At 16.7% G+C, this 16,756-nt stretch overlaps 2 protein-coding genes across 2 annotated transcripts, besides 32 other annotated features; both read left to right on the top strand. All coding sequences in view use genetic code 6, as the record gives it.

The window, feature by feature from the left end:
* Positions 1-451: 451 nt before the first annotated feature.
* Positions 452-510: a microsatellite.
* Positions 457-525: a microsatellite.
* Positions 516-558: a microsatellite.
* Positions 542-634: a microsatellite.
* Positions 601-650: a microsatellite.
* Positions 615-749: a microsatellite.
* Positions 615-765: a microsatellite.
* Positions 678-764: a microsatellite.
* A 25-nt stretch (positions 766-790) lies between the features above and the next one.
* Positions 791-863: a microsatellite.
* Positions 793-855: a microsatellite.
* Positions 864-1,294: 431 nt separating the features above from the next.
* Positions 1,295-3,014, top strand: IMG5_020030 (ribosomal RNA methyltransferase, putative; the record flags this gene model as incomplete). The annotated part of the gene is made up of 4 exons (XM_004039484.1): positions 1,295-1,770; positions 1,815-1,935; positions 2,098-2,858; positions 2,914-3,014. Coding segments are annotated over exons 1-4 (1,397 nt in total), but the record flags the coding sequence as incomplete, so codon positions are not given.
* Positions 1,937-2,004: a microsatellite.
* Positions 1,940-2,096: a microsatellite.
* Positions 1,982-2,096: a microsatellite.
* A 3,168-nt stretch (positions 3,015-6,182) lies between the features above and the next one.
* Positions 6,183-6,241: a microsatellite.
* Positions 6,186-6,245: a microsatellite.
* A 381-nt stretch (positions 6,246-6,626) lies between these two features.
* Positions 6,627-6,691: a microsatellite.
* A 1,106-nt stretch (positions 6,692-7,797) lies between these two features.
* Positions 7,798-7,838: a microsatellite.
* A 513-nt stretch (positions 7,839-8,351) lies between these two features.
* Positions 8,352-8,429: a microsatellite.
* Positions 8,430-8,803: 374 nt separating this feature from the next.
* Positions 8,804-8,854: a microsatellite.
* Positions 8,855-8,870: 16 nt separating this feature from the next.
* IMG5_020020 (protein kinase domain protein) lies at positions 8,871-15,826 on the top strand (the record flags this gene model as incomplete). Its single annotated transcript, XM_004039483.1, has 4 exons — positions 8,871-9,329; positions 9,495-9,778; positions 15,371-15,524; positions 15,620-15,826. 4 exons carry the CDS (start codon positions 8,871-8,873, stop codon positions 15,824-15,826), a joined length of 1,104 nt encoding a protein of 367 aa, XP_004039531.1.
* Positions 9,345-9,417: a microsatellite.
* Positions 9,359-9,450: a microsatellite.
* Positions 10,116-10,168: a microsatellite.
* Positions 10,467-10,517: a microsatellite.
* Positions 13,896-13,995: a microsatellite.
* Positions 13,993-14,050: a microsatellite.
* Positions 14,003-14,074: a microsatellite.
* Positions 15,526-15,600: a microsatellite.
* Positions 15,527-15,577: a microsatellite.
* Positions 15,535-15,594: a microsatellite.
* Positions 15,539-15,594: a microsatellite.
* Positions 15,827-16,240: 414 nt separating the features above from the next.
* Positions 16,241-16,283: a microsatellite.
* Positions 16,247-16,297: a microsatellite.
* Between the last annotated feature and the right edge of the window lie 459 nt (positions 16,298-16,756).

The raw sequence follows: 16,756 nt of genomic DNA, 5'->3' as shown, positions 1-16,756 counted from the left end.
ATTAATACATTAACCCTTAAAAATAAATAAAAAAAATAAAAAAATATAAAGAAATTGCAAAATAAATGAAAGAAATAAACGAAAATTTATAAATAGAAAATTCCAAAAATTAAAAATATAAAGATTAATGTACTGAATTGATTAGAATTTTAGAAAAAAAAGAAAAAAAAATTAAAAACATGAAAGAAATTAATAAAACTTTTTAAGAAAAAATTAATAATTATACATAAAATGAAGGAAAATATAAAAATAAAGAAGAGATTTTGACAAAACTAAATTTTTCAATGTAAATGTTTTCACCAATTAATAATTTCTCAAAAAAAAATGAAGAAAAAAATGATGATTTTAATAAATTAGTTTAAAATGTATTAAATGATGATATATGATTTTATATATATATATATATTAATATTTTATTTGAATTTTAAAAATAAATTTAATGAAAAATTGTTAAAATTTAATAAATATTTAATAAATTTTTTAAAAATATATAATAATATTTTAATAAATCTAATAATATATATTAAAAAAAAATATAATTATAAATAAATAAATATTTTGATAAAAATAAAGAAAAAAAAGATATAAATAATATTTTAAAATAAAATTAAAACAAAATAATATAATATAATATAAAAAAAAAAAATATACCTAAATAAAAATTATAAGATTTTTAAAATAATATATAAATATAATTATAAAAATATAATAATAATAATAATAATATAATAATAATAATAATAATAATAATTATAATAATAATATTTATTTTATTTTTATTTGTAATATTTAATTTTTTTATTCTGATAATAATCTTATAATATTTTTATATCTGAATATTAATTTATAAATATTATTTATATATAATACAATATACTAAGAAAAATGCTTATTTAACTATTAAATATTTTAAAATAAAGCTAAAAATAATAACTTCAAATTTATTAATACTAAAATAAATATAAAATGTTATTATTTACAAAAGCAAATTATACAACTAAATTTATACAAAATTTAATATAAACTTTTTCCAAAAAGGCAAAGTCGTCTAATAAATCTTAAAATAAATAAAATTCATCAAATTATGCCCAACAAAAACAATAAGAAGAATAATTATCTGTAAAAATATACTAATAAAATAAATATAAATTATAAATAGAAAATTCAACCATAAAAAAATACCGTTCAAACGCAGCATTAAAATTATTAGAAATTTAAGAACGCTACCGAATATTAAAATAAGGACACCGCGTATTAGAATTAGGTTGTGCGCCAGGAGGTTGGACTGAAGTAGCAGTTTAATTCACAAAAAGCAAATCTAGAAACCCAACATTATTATCAATTGACAAAGAGATAATGTTGGATGTAACAGGAGCTCATTTTTACAGAGGGGATTTAAAATAGAAATAAACTTAGTTATATATTCCAGAATATTTCAATTTACACCAAGTAGATGTTGTATTGTCTGATCTTTCGCCTGAATTTAGAGGAGATTTAGATCAAGACCATTTATAGTTAATAGATTTAAATTAATTAACATTAGATTTATGTAAGAAAAACCTTAAAATAGGAGGAACTATAATAATGAAAACTTTAAATGGAAGTCTAGAAAAAGATTTCTATAGACTATTTAAAGTTTATTTTTAAGAATTTTTAAGGGTTAAGCCAAGAGCTACTTCATAATATTCTAGTGAATTGTATTATTTAGGAAAAGGATATGGACTTTCAAAAGAATACGAATAAATAAAAAATTTAGAAGATAAATAAATTGTAAATAAAAAAATATTAATTTTATATAAATTTTATGAAAAAAGAGAGGAATATGTATAAATGAAATAAATGAAGATGATATTCCTGATCTTGGATTCAGTGATTAAGAATTATTAGAAAAAGCAAAATCCTTTATATTAAATATGTATGATGAAGGATAATAATGTAAATATAAATATAAATATAAATATAAATATAAATAAAAATATAAATATAAATAAAAATATAAATATATTTATATTTATATTGATATATATATTTATAATTATATTAATATATATATAAATATATATAAAAATATATATATTTATATATATAATATTATAGTATCAGAATAAGAAATATTGGAATTTAAAAAATATCCATTAAATATAGATTGGGATTTATTAAAACCTTAGTCAAGTGAATAAATAGATAAAAGAAAATCTAAATATGACGAAACAAAACTTTATAATGTAAAAATAAAAAATACTTATATTCATATTTTTAGGATTATTTAAAATATTATGGAAATAATTTAACATTTACAAAAGAAAAACCTTTAACATTTCAAAAATTTTTATAAGATTTTATTAGTTAAAAGTCAATATATGTTGATGAATAATTAAAATCAACTTCGACACCTGAAGATATTGAAAAGTTTATAATTAGAACATCTATGGCATATAATGAAAAAGAATCAGAAGATCCTATTCATTAAAAAGATCTTTTTTTGGAAGAAGAAAATGATTATAATCCTTTTCATGATGAAGATGAAAAAGCAAAATTAAATTAAAAAGTTAAATAGTTTTATGATAATTATTAAAAAGATTCTTAAGAATTTGATCCTTTGTCCCCTGAAAACTAATATTCTCCAGATGAACAACCTACTTCATTGGACGATGTAAAATATAAATCAATACACGCTGTGGAAATTCAATTTAAAAATGAAAAAGAAAAAAACAATAAAAATGTAAGAGAAGATTTAGAAGAATAAATTCAAGAAGGAGAACTAGATCTTGATGATTTAAATGATGACGAAAAATAAATTCTTGTTGATGAAATCGAAAATAATTAATCTGACGACGAATTTTTAGATTCTTTTACTAGTAAAATTTTATATATATTTATTTAAATAATATATATATTTACTATTTTTTTTAGGAGATGATATTTAATTAACTTCTAAAAAATAAAAAAATATTGAATCTGATCATTTAAAAGCAGAGGATTTAGAAAGAGAATTTTTTAGAAAAAGAAGATGAATTTAATTTTATATAATAAATATATAAATATACATTATTATAAATTAATATATATATATATATATTTATTTTGTTATCATTTAAAATATTTCTTTAGTTATTCAAATTTAGATTTTTTATATCCGTCTTTTCTACTTTCTATATAAGCTTATATTATTTCTTAATTTAAGTTTTTAAAGTTTTCTTCTTATTCTAATAAATAATTTTCTAAATTTTCTTTTTCTATCTTTTTTTTTTTTTTTTATAAAAAATAATTTTTTTATACATATATTAAACAAAAAAGAAAAATACCTTTAAAATATTTACTAATAATTTTAAATATTCAAACCTTGAAATTATTTATTGGGAACTAAACTCTTATAAAATCAACTTTTCATATTCTGATAAATCAATACAAACTTACAAAGCACCTTCATAATTTATTTTAAATTTAACGAAATGTTCCTAAAGTATTCTTTTTTATTAAAAAAAAATAAAACAAAAAATATTTATTTTTACGATATTATTTAAAGTCCTAAAGATTCTAAAACCCTTACTTTATTAGCCGAAGAAGAATTTTATTTTATAGTTTTAGTGTATTTTTTGATAAAAGATATAAATTCTTAACAAGCTTAAGTTGGTTCATTATGAGCTTATCCTTCTTTTATAAGGAAATCTTTAGTATTTTATTATTCATTTAGAATTCTGTTGCAATTAATAAAAATCGAGGCTAATGCACATTACATTGATTTTTATATATTTAATTCAAGAACTTTAATAAGATTTTCTTTTTTATTCTCTACATTCATCATTGATTACTAATTGTCATAATTTTTCTATATTTTTTCATAAATAATTTTTTAATAATCTTTAATTTTTACCATATATTAACTATAGATCAAATCCATTCTATTAGCAAGCATATTAATTTAAGGAATTACTTCAAAAAACTCTTCATTTAAATATGTTTTTCGATTTAATGAAGGAACCGTTTATGTGGAACTATTTTTTTTTATATAGAAATAAAATAAAAAAATTACTATTATATTAAAGTAGCTAACAATTCATTTCCAAAAATATCCAAAAAAGTTTCAAGTAGAATAGTTTAATTTTTTATTCTTTATTTATTTTTATTTTTTTTAATATACATTAAAAAGATTTTAAATAAATAAATAAAAAACATTTAATCTGGTAAAGATAATTTCTAATTTCTTTTTAAAGCATTTGTAATAGCAAAAAACATAATTTCTATGTATTCTTATAAAAGAATTTCTTTTAGAATATTTAATCTAATAGACATTTCTTATTTAGCTATTTTATTTTTATAAAAATTATACAAATATATATCTATATTTAAAAAAATACTTAATCTAACTTAATCTTATTATTCATCATTTAAAATGTTATTTTCAATCCATTTTTTTATTTCACCTTTGATTCTTTCTTTATCCTTTTTTTAAGATAGAAAAAAATAAAAATTAAACATAAAATAAATTATTAATTAATAAAATTTTAGTACTAAATCATTTGAGCGTTTTAACTATTCTAAAATAATATTTACATTATCAGTTAAAACTTTTTCTAACTCATTAATTTCGAATATAAAATAAATCTCTTGATATTCTTAGAATAAAGAAATACTAAAAGAACAACATAATTCATTAAGTTAAGCATTTAAAGTGCATTTAATTTTCAGAATATCACTAATTAACTATTATACATTATCATATAATTAATTCATTTAACTTAAAAATTAATTATTATCACATTTAGAATTGTCAAGAATTCCCTTTACTGTTTTCCCAATCTTTAAAAAAAAAAAAAAATTAAAAAATTAAAATTTTTTACGATTTCTTCAAAAGCATAAGCTACGAAACTTTTCAAAAAATCATTACTATAACCTTAAAAAATTTCAGGAATTTAATAATAATTTTTTTCTTCTTCATCTGAAGTAGAATCACATAAGGCTTTTTTGAAAGCATCAAAAACGAGAAAAAATTAATTGTCAACTTCACCTTTTATTTCAGTAATAGATTTGGTTTAAAAATCAATATTTCTTAATTTTTTTTATTTAATATTTCTAAAAAAATTAATATTTACATTTTTAAATTTCCTAATATATATTCGATATAAAATTCAGAAACTTTATCCATAATATCGTATTTATTTATTATATTTAAATATTTCTTTAAGTTTTCCAAATCTAACTACCAGAAAGCCTCTTTGAATTTAATTAATATTTTCAAAACAAATTATTCATACATTTCTTTTATATTTTAAATTCCTATTTTATATTCATTTATAGCTCCTATGCTCAAACATATTTTATATAATAATAATATATTCTATGAGGCAATTTCTATATTTTATATTTAATTATCAACTACTACTTCTCTATACATTTGCGGATGATATTTATTATCTTTCCTTTTTTTTATAAAAATATAATAAAAAGATAATTAACTTTTCTTTATACTTATTAAATTATTTAAAATCTTCTAGCAATTATTTAGTATTTAAATTTTTTTACTTTTCATTACTAATATTAACTAATTCTTATTCAACATTTATATTTCCAATATTTAATTATTATAATTAAAATTCGATTTACTAATAAACTATTTTCAAATTCTTTTTTTTTTTTCAAAAAAATAAAAAGTAATTTTGGATAAATATTTTTAATTTTAAAACTTTAAATTCGCCATATATTTCCTCCTTTTCTCTTGTTTATGATTCTAAATTTATTTCATTTACCATTATTTAAGTTTCTAATTCTTCAGTAATCTTTAATAATTTTATTATTATATATTTTTTTTAAGTAAATTTAAAAACATTTGCATTTTTTCATATTATTTTTAATGAATACTTTTTCTTTTAAAGATGCCATTTTATCTGTTATTTATTACATAATACTGCTTATTTAATCTATTTTTGGTTATGATTCATCGAAAGTTTCTTTATATTTATTATATTTTTCCTTAAAAATATTAATTTATTTACCTATTGTTATTCCTTAATTTATAAAAATCTATTAAAGAAACTAACTAGGTTAAAAATTAGAACTCTAAATAGTAAATTATTTTAATGAATAAATGAATATAAATTATTAAATACTTAAAGTTCTTCTTTTTGAAAAAGTTCATTAATTTAAGATTAATAAATACTCATATTTCAAAAAATAAAGAAAAAAAATATTATTAATAAATAAATATTATTATTTATAAATAAATATTATTATTTTATAAATAAATAAAAAGAATATCAAGATATAAATATAAATAGATGGAAGAATAAAAGATAAAAACGGGTTCTATAATAATAAAAGGAAGCCAAAGACCTGATGGAACATTTAGAAAAGATATAAAAGTAAAAGAAGGACATGTGAATTAGTTTGAATTATAGAAATATGTAATACCATAAAAAAGGTAATTTATAAAAAATAAAAAGTATCTAAAATAGAAAAAAATAAGCTATTTGATAAAAATAAAAATATTTATTAATTAAGAAGTTAAAACTTGATCTAAAAAAAACCTGAACAAGAGAAAAAAATCCTTCAATAAGATTCCATAAATGATAATTTTATATAAAATAAAAATACAGATATTTATAATGAATAAAAAATAATCTAAAATTAGAATCTATAAAATTAAGAAGAAAATATTAAAACTAAAGAAGAATCTATTGAAAAAAAAGAAGAAATTCAAAAAATAAACTAAGAAGAACTTGTTTCTTTAAATATATAAAAAGAAATTAAAAAATTAGAAAAAAAAATAAGAGAAATCGAGTTGTTGGAAAAAAAAAACAAAACGGAATAGAAATAAAATAAGACGCAGAAGAAAAAATTATCAAAAAACAAAGTTTTATATAATAATTAAAAAATTTAAAAATTTGAATATAAAAACAAAAAAATATTTATTTTTTTTTAAAAAAAAATGAAGTATAAAGATATATATATATTTAAAATAATAAATACAAATTTTAATAATAATAATAAAAATATTAAAAAAATATACATATTAAATTGTATTAAAACTATACCTATATTTTCAACTCTAAAAAAAAAATATAGAATATGAACCAAAATTAAAATAACTAATAAATAAGTAGATACTCAACCACTTCAGAAAACAAAATAATAAATATATTAAATGAAACAATAAGTCCCGAAAACCCTATATAATAACCTAAAAAGCCTTAATTTTTAAAACAAATAAATTTATATGACGAATCATTTTACGATTTAATAATTCACAAAAAAATTTTGTAATTTGAATTTGGTAAAACGAAATAAGAAAAAACCATTTTTAAAAATTATTTTTTATCATAATCTTATTTTTCACAAAATCAAGTTTTATTAATAAATCATAATTCCATAATAGAAAAAAGTCAATTTATATTATATTTTATTTCTGAAATATTATCTTCTTAAGCAAATCTCAATAAATATGATGATAAAACAATTCCTTTTGAAATTTTATTCATAGATAATTCCCAATAATTAGATTTTTTAGAATTAAAATACTAAATAGAGTAAAAAATAGCATTTTAAAATAAACTCAAAGAAAATTCTATTCCAAATGCTGCATTAGATTGCTTAAAAAGGCTTCATATTTTAAAAAACACATCCCTATAAGATTTCTTATTGAACATAAGGAGCGTAAAGAACATTCTAAACTCCAATAAGGCAATAAGAATTGTCATAATAGACGAAATAAATGCCTTTTGGATTGAAAATACAAGCAAAAATCTCCCAAGAGACTATTAAGAATCAGACAAGAAACGTAGAAAGAGCCATTTGAAAAACTTAAAAGAATAATAAAAAGAATTTTTAAAAGAATATTTAAACGAAATATATATTTTTTATTCAAGATGTGCTTTTTTAGTTACAAAAAGACATTATTACAAATAAAAATAATTAATAGATTTTGATAAAGAAAACTAAATTTTTATCCTAAATTAATATTTAAAAAATATATTCAAAAAAGATTAGATTTCGGATGAAAATAATGGATTTTTTCTACAAAATACATATTTTTTATGTTTAGATAATTTCTCTTAAACCGCAATTGAGTAAACTTTTTCTTTAATAAAGGAAAATAATTATTTCTAAACAAATTTCTAAAATATTAACTTCAATTAAATTAGCATAGTTGTCAGAAAAAACCAAGTTTTTCTTGAATAAAGTTAAAAATAAACAAATCTTAATTAAAATAATGATGAAAAATATACTATTAGTTTTTATTTATTTATTAATGGAAATTTTTAACATTTAATTGATTATTAGCTTTTATCTTTTTGAAATTTTTTTATTTTATTTTTTAAATGAAATAAAAAAATTCTTCTTTTGATTAACAAAAAATATATATATATATATATATATATATATATATATATATATATATATATATATATATATATATATATATATATATATATTTTTATTTATTCTATAAATAAAGTAAATATATTATTTTATGAAAACTTAAATAATTAAGCTGTCTAAATTGATTTCAGAATAATAATAATCGAAATTAAAAAATCTAAAGAAGTTTAGTCTAAATATAATATTAAAGTATTTCTAAAGATTGTCATTTTAATTTATTTAAAATAAAATTTGTTTATAATTTCGATTATTTATATAATTTAATAAAATTATATTTAAAAAAAAAAATATAAAATTATATAAAACAAAATATTTGATTTTAATAACCAAAAATAATGCAATAATAAAAAAAAAATTTAAAAAGTTGAGAAATATTTAATTAAATATAAAATATAAGAAAAAATAAAATTATAAAATTTTAACTTACAAAAAAAAAAAAAAAAAAAAGTAATAATAATAATAAAAAAAATAAAAAAAACTTAAAATTAATAAAAATGGAAAAATATAATATAATTCAAAATTTAGGAGATGGTACATACGGTCAAGTTTACAAAGCTTAAAATATAAAAACAGGAGAATATGTGGCAATAAAAAAATTAAAAAGAAAATATACAAACTGGGATGAATGTATGTCATTACGTGAAGTACGTTCTTTGCGCAAACTAAATCATATAAATCTAGTGAAATTAAAAGAGATATTCTAAATAAAAGACGAATTAATGTTAGTATTCGAATATTTAGAATTAAACTTGTATTAAATGTACATGAAATATAAAGAATAAAAGAAAAGCATTCCATTAAAAACTATTTAAAGTATTATATATTAAATAGCAAAAGGTCTAGATTCTCTTCATAAAACTGGATATTTTCATAGAGATTTAAAACCTGAAAATATATTAATAAATTAATCTGAAAATTAAGTAAAAATTTGCGATTTTGGACTTGCAAGAGAAGTATATATTATAAAAAAATATAAATTATGTATAAATATATATTTATATATGTAATATAAATATAAATATAAATATAAATATAAATATATTTATATATATATATTTATATATATATATATATTATCTTTTTATGTATATATTAATTTTATTTATATATATATAAAGGTTAGATGTAGACCTCCATTTACAGAATATGTATCTACAAGATGGTATAGAGCACCTGAAGTTTTATTACATAGTTAATCATATAATTCTCCTATCGATATATTTTCATTAGGATGTATAATGGCTGAATTATATCTTTTAAATCCATTGTTTTCAGGTAATTCAGAACTTGATTAATTTTTTAAAATTGTTAATCTTATGGGAACTCCAATTAATTGGAATGAAGGCTTTAATTTGGCAATGAGAATGGGTGTCAATATTCCTAAAAAGGAAAATATTCCTTTGTAATAAATAATTCCGAGATTAACTAATTAAGCTAACTAATTATTAAATGATATGCTTTAATATGATCCTTAAAAAAGGCCTTCAGCATCTTAAATATTAAAATATAGTTATTTTTATGATTTATAATAATAAGAAGAAGAAAGAAATCCTTTTTTATTTTTTAAAGATGATTATTTTAAAACATCTTAAATGTAAATAAAATAAGATTAAAATAAAAAAGAAAATTTAGAAAATAAAAATAATTTTAATAATATTTATTCAAATTAGTATTAGAATATATAATAGTAATGTTAAATATAAAATATTGAAAACAAATACTCAAAATAAAATATACACTAATAATAATAATAATAATAATAATAATAATAATAATAATAATATTAATAATAGTTATAAAAGTAGAACTTTTCTTTAACTTTAGATAAAAATTATATGCTTTAAAATAAATATAATTTTTTTGATATTAATTAATAGACGTATTTTCCTTCGTTTAAAAATTAGGAATCTTTAGCTAAAGAATAAAGAATTGCTAATATTCTTAATCCTTTAAATAAATTATCAAATAATTATTAAATAGAAAAAAATAATTGTATATTTTTTTTATTTTTTATATATTGTATATTTTTATTTAGATAACAAAGAAATTTATTAAATTTACAACGATTTTAGAAGATAATTTTGAAAAATATATAAAAATTATAAACTTTTTACATATAATAAATTATATAATTTTTTACAATTATTTTCTATAATAATTAAATAATAATTTTTAATTTAAATAAAATTCATATTTAATAAAATATTTAATTTATTTATATATATTAATAATAATTTATATTAATCTTAACAAAATTAAATATAATTATCTTTATTATATAATATATATATAATTTTATAAGCAAAATTTACTATAATTTATATTTTTAATTCACTTATTGGTATAAAGAAATTTTTAAAAAGATTAAATTCTTAATGTGAAATTTATTAAATTGTATCATATATACTATTTTTTTTCACAAAAAGTGCCATGAAATGCCTTGTAATAAAAAAGTATCAAAGTAACATATTCTTTATATCAATCCATATGTAAAAAACTATATTAAAATTAATAATTATACAATAATAAAATCACCTTTGAAACTACCTGAAATAATAGAAGATGTTTCTTTTCATTAGAAATACATAACAACTCATTAAGATAAATTTAGGTTATAAACCCTTTTTTTCCTTTTCTTTTTCCCCCAATTTTCTATAAAGAAACATAAAGTCTAATATAATGTGGCAAAGTCTCAAATTATTTTTATTGCATAAAAATATTTAGTAAATTAGTACTTTATAGTATTTTCTTTATCAAAAAAACTAAATTTAAATACCTAAATTCGAATTTTCAGAATTCACTATTCCTATTTTAAATCCAAAAATAATTAGATGTATTTAATATTAGAAAAAATGCTATTAATGAAAATTCCAGTATATAATTTATTATTTCTATTATCCACTATTCAATAAAGGAAAAAATATATATAAAAGTTTATAGGTTAAGGATTTTGTGAGTTTTATATATAATGCATAAAATAATATATATAGATAATTATCAGGATTAAATTTGCATCAAAGAGGAGAAAATTAAAATACATATTATGAAAAATAATGAATGAAATAATCGAAAATATTAAATAAGTACATTAAAATATTAAAAAGAAAAATATGTAAATAAAATAAATTCTTAGAATCCAAAATAAACTAAAATAATTTTTATTAAATAATTATTTTCTACTTTTTATGTTTTTGTTTCAAATTTATATACTTCTATTTATGCGAAATTATTCTTAATTTCCATACAATTAATTATGTTTAGAAAGTTTACATTAAAAATAAATAAATATTTAATTGCATATTTACAATAACACATATAAATTATTTAGTTTTTAAAATAAAAATCATTTTTTTTAATTTATAGTATCAAGAAGGTAAAGTGCTTTCCCGAAAAAATCAATTCAAATGCTTTTTCATCCATAAAGAAAATATTTTTGATTAATGCTATTATGATAATTTTTAATAAATAAACTATAATCTTTTTAAATTATTCTTTATATTTTTTCACTCATAATGATTTATTTTTATATTAAAAAATCGTTATTGATTGATATAATTTATTTAACTTAATCACTTTTTTATTAATATTAATTTTGTTAAAATTATAATCTAATGTTGTTTTACAAACATTTTCGACTATTAAATTATAAATTAAAAATATTATTTATTATCAAAATACTATTATTGACTTTTTAATATATATTTTCATATTTAAATATTTTCTTGATATATATTATTTATATTTATAATAAATATTTAAGTTTTTAATTATTAAAATTAAAAAATATAAATAAAAAAAAGATATATAGATATATAATAAAAAATATATATTTAAACATAAAAATGAAATTGAAAAAAATAATCAAATTTACATTCTCATCAGTTCAAAATACAGAACTAACAAAATATTTTACAAACCAAAAAGAAATCTACACACAAAAAGAATAAACCGGTTCATCCATAATAGAAATAATTCCCCGTGGAAAATACAGACAAACTTATGACTATATAACGGAAGGAAAAACGATATCGAATTTCATAGTTAAAAAAATTACTAAAATTCCCGATTATAATTTGAAAGTGTTTCAATTAGACCATAAAAATTCTAATTCTACTTATATTCATATAGATGCAAATGATTATAACAATACGTTTGCAATAATAATACACACCCCCCCCGAAAATGACCATGGTATTCCTTTTTTAACCCAAAAACTAGTCTTATAAGGTTCTTAGAAATTCCCTGTAAAAAACATTTTTCAAAATATGTGTGACGGTCGTTCTATGAATACCTAATAGGAGCCTTGGACAGGCACAGAATATTCGATATTTCCCTTTTCTACCACAAACGAAGTAGATTTTCGTAATTTAATGGAAGTATATATTGAAAGTATATATAATTCCTTAAAAAAACGCGAAGATTTTTTACTTGAAGGGATCCGTATAGAAATCGAAGATGATAAAATAAACTTTAAAGGTAGTGGATTTGAAGAAAACGTGTTTTTTTAACAAAAACATGACAATATTTTACTTTAAAATTTATAAGAAAACATTTATAAAGGTTAATATTTTTCTTTTTCGAATAAAAATTTAAATTCAGCTACATTTGAAGAAGTCCTTTATTTTTACCAAAAAAATTATGTTTTTTCGTCTTCATCTTTTTTTTCTTACGGAGATCTTGATTTTACAAATCATTTATAAAAAATAGACTCTTTTCTTTCCCAATAAAAAATAAATAATAATAATCCACAAATTGTTGATTATTAAATAAAAAGTGAAAAATTCTAGCGTCCTGAAAAAATATAATACCCCAAATAAGTAATTTCTTATTTTCCAGTTTATTCTAAGGAATAAAAAGGGACTTTTTCAGTCTCTTTTTTATGTAACGATTTAATATTAGAACCTGAGTATACTCTTCCACTCATTTTTTTGAGTTATATATTATTTGAACTGCCAGAATCACCATTTTTTTAGAATTTTTTGGATTGCCAAAAAGCACCAAAATATTGTCCTGGTTACGGATATGACAAAACTAACCGAATTACAACTTTTACGATTGGTTTTAGTGACTTTTCTAACGACAAAGAAGCTATGTTAAAAGAAACCTACCAAGAAATAATGTAAATACTAAAAAGTATATATGAAAAAGGTTTAGAAGATAAATTAGTTGATTTCGCATTAAACTATATGGAAAGTTCATCCAAAGAATTAAAAGGAGAATCTAATGTAGGGCTAAATATTCTTGAAAACGCGATTCCTTATATTTTACATAAAAGCGAAAAATGGAAAGATTTATTATAAATTGAAAAAGAATTTTCAAAATTAAAATAAAATATTAAAAAAATAATATAATACAAAATATAGTATAAAAATATTTTATAGATAATAATCATTGTATAATTTCTATTTTACTTCCAGATATAAATTTTATGTAGTCTTTTTAGGAAAACTAAAACAAATTAGCAAAAAATTATTAAATTAATTAACAGAAAAATAAAAAAAAGAAATAAAATAATAAGTAATAATAATTAATAAAAAAAAATAATATATATATATATTATAAAATTATAAATATATAATTATATATAAAAAAAATATGTATTAAATATTAAAATAAATAAATTATTTTTATATATTTATATTATATAAATATTTTTTTATATTTTTTTTTTATATGTTTTATTTATATATTTTTATTTTCTTTTTTTTATTATATATTATACTAATAGAGTTTATAGCTAATTTAACATTTAAATTTAATTTAAAATCTTAATGTTTTACCTTAATTAAAAGTTTTTGATTTATAACCTTTAATAGAAAAATTTTAATATGAAGAATAATTAATTTAAGGAGTTAAAGTATTTTTTACAGATTAATAAACAAATGGCATTACTTATTTAAGAATTTCTTTTCAAATAAATGATCTAGATCCGGAATATATGCATTTCTTGAACTTTTTTGTTGTACATTTACATCATTAGGTTCTAATGGTTTAAATTCATAAAAAATGGACATATTAATAAATAATTACACAAACGAATTCGAATTAAAGCCATATATTTTCAGAGATATTGAAAAAGGAGATGAATTAATTCATAAAAAGATTCTTTTAACAATTTCTTTTTAAGATAAATATTTAGAATAAGCTTTTACAATATTAAACGATCTTTTATCATGTAAAAAAAAAACTAATAATATACATATATATACAAATAAATTTAATAAAACTAAAAAAAGCCCCTGATTTTTAAAATTTAACTTCAATATCACAAAATTTATAATATTATGCTAGTAGATTTGCAAATAATTTATCTGAAGATCCATTAAAATTAGGTATAAATTTAGCAAATTCATCATTAAATACATCTTCTTTTTTAAATGATTATCTAAAACAAACTAAAGATATGTGTTCATTAGCTTTAGATATGTAGAAATCATATAATATTAAATACGATTTATAAAACATAGTATTTCCTTTATAATAAATTTTTTTAAAAATGATTTAAAAAAACCGTATTTAAATGCTTGTACATACTAATGCTTAAAACAATAATTTAGTTTCTAGAAGAATAGAAATTCTATTATAAACAATCAAACTTTTTTAACCTAATTTTACACATTCTTAAGAATCTAACCTTCCTGTGATTCTTAAAAATACATAATTTTTGCATTCTATTATAGCACTTCCTATTACTACCAATTATATAGTAGAATCATTTCTTATGTCTAAATAAATATTACACAAAAGTACACCTGTGCTTCATTTAGCAGGAGAGATAATTTAAAACAGTATACATTTTTAATAAATAAAAAGTTTAGAAGGGGTATATGATGCAGGATATTATATGAATATTAATGGTACATTTTCTTTATATTCTTACAGAGACTCAAAAAGTGCTTCAAGATTTTAAACATTCGAAAAAGGAATATAATATATTACAGGAAAATAATTTTCGTATTATTATTTATATAAAATATAAAAAAATAAAATATAGAAACGATGATATTTTAAAAGCCAAAATAAAAATATTGACTAAAATTGATAAAAACATTCCTAATTATGAAAAAGGATTAAAATGGTTTCTTTTTGATTTGAATGATAAAATAAGATTAAATTATAGATAAGCTTTATTAGCAACAGATTATAAAGTATAAATAAATAAATATATAAATATATAAATATATAAATATATATATAAATATAAATATATATATATATTAATATTTACATTATATAATAATAGGATATTGTATAAACATCTGAATAATTTTTACTTGATAAAATTTAAAAAGGTTAAAGTAGTTAAGTAATGGTACTATGTCAAGATAATGTAGAAAAATATGTAAAATTAGGATGGAAAATTGAAAAAGCTGTACATGGTATTTCAGTTAAATAATAAAGTTATAAATAAAATGAAAATTAATAGTTTACTTTTAGTTAATTTATTTGATATTTAATTATTTTTTTTATTTAATCAAGTAATTAATAAATTTTATTTGAATAAAAAATTATAAATATATTTTTAATGTTTATTAACTTTTAGATTATATAAAAGTTTATTTTTATAATATTAATATTATTACTATAAACATTTTTTTTTAAATATTTCAAAATAATTAATATTAAATTTTTAAAACAATGAACTATAGCTATATAAATCTCTAATTATGTTAAACTTTTAAAAATTATCTATTTATTTATAATAAATTCAACATAATTTTTATATAGTTAAAAAAAAAAAAAAATTAAAAAAACTTCATAATTAATTGATAGAAAGGATATTTTTTTTAAATAAAAATATAATAATAAAACAAGAATTTAGATTAAAAAATTTTAAACTTGATTATTAATAAAAATAAAATTAATATTTATTTAAATAGACTGATATACATTTAATAAACTGATATACATTCAATAAACTTTAATTATTACTTTAAGAAACGAAAACAAATGATATTTTTATTATGAAAAACAATAATTAATAAATAATTTTTTTTTCTGATAATAATAAAAAAAACAAAAAATTTTCACTAATTTTAATTTAAGAAATAAATACTGTAATAATAAAAAGATAATTATAATATTAATATTATCAATCATTATAAAAACTAAAATTAAATGATAAAAATAATATTAATTAAATTGATTTCTTATATAAAAGTTGATGCTAAAGTATAAAATAATATATTTATTTAATATTAAATATAAATTTAAATAATTAATATTCATTTTTTAATAAAAGATAAATGAACTATTTTAAAATGAATATAAAATTACTAAAAAATATCAATGTAATTTATAAAAAAGAGACAATAAAAGAGATAAAAATAAATTTATATAAATAATTAATTTTCCTTTTAAATGTTTAAAAAACAATAAG

Source organism: Ichthyophthirius multifiliis (assembly GCF_000220395.1).
Source record: "Ichthyophthirius multifiliis unplaced genomic scaffold scaff_1120509249646, whole genome shotgun sequence".
Taxonomy (NCBI): Eukaryota; Ciliophora; class Oligohymenophorea; order Hymenostomatida; genus Ichthyophthirius; species Ichthyophthirius multifiliis.
This window is presented reverse-complemented; position numbering and strand designations above follow the sequence as displayed.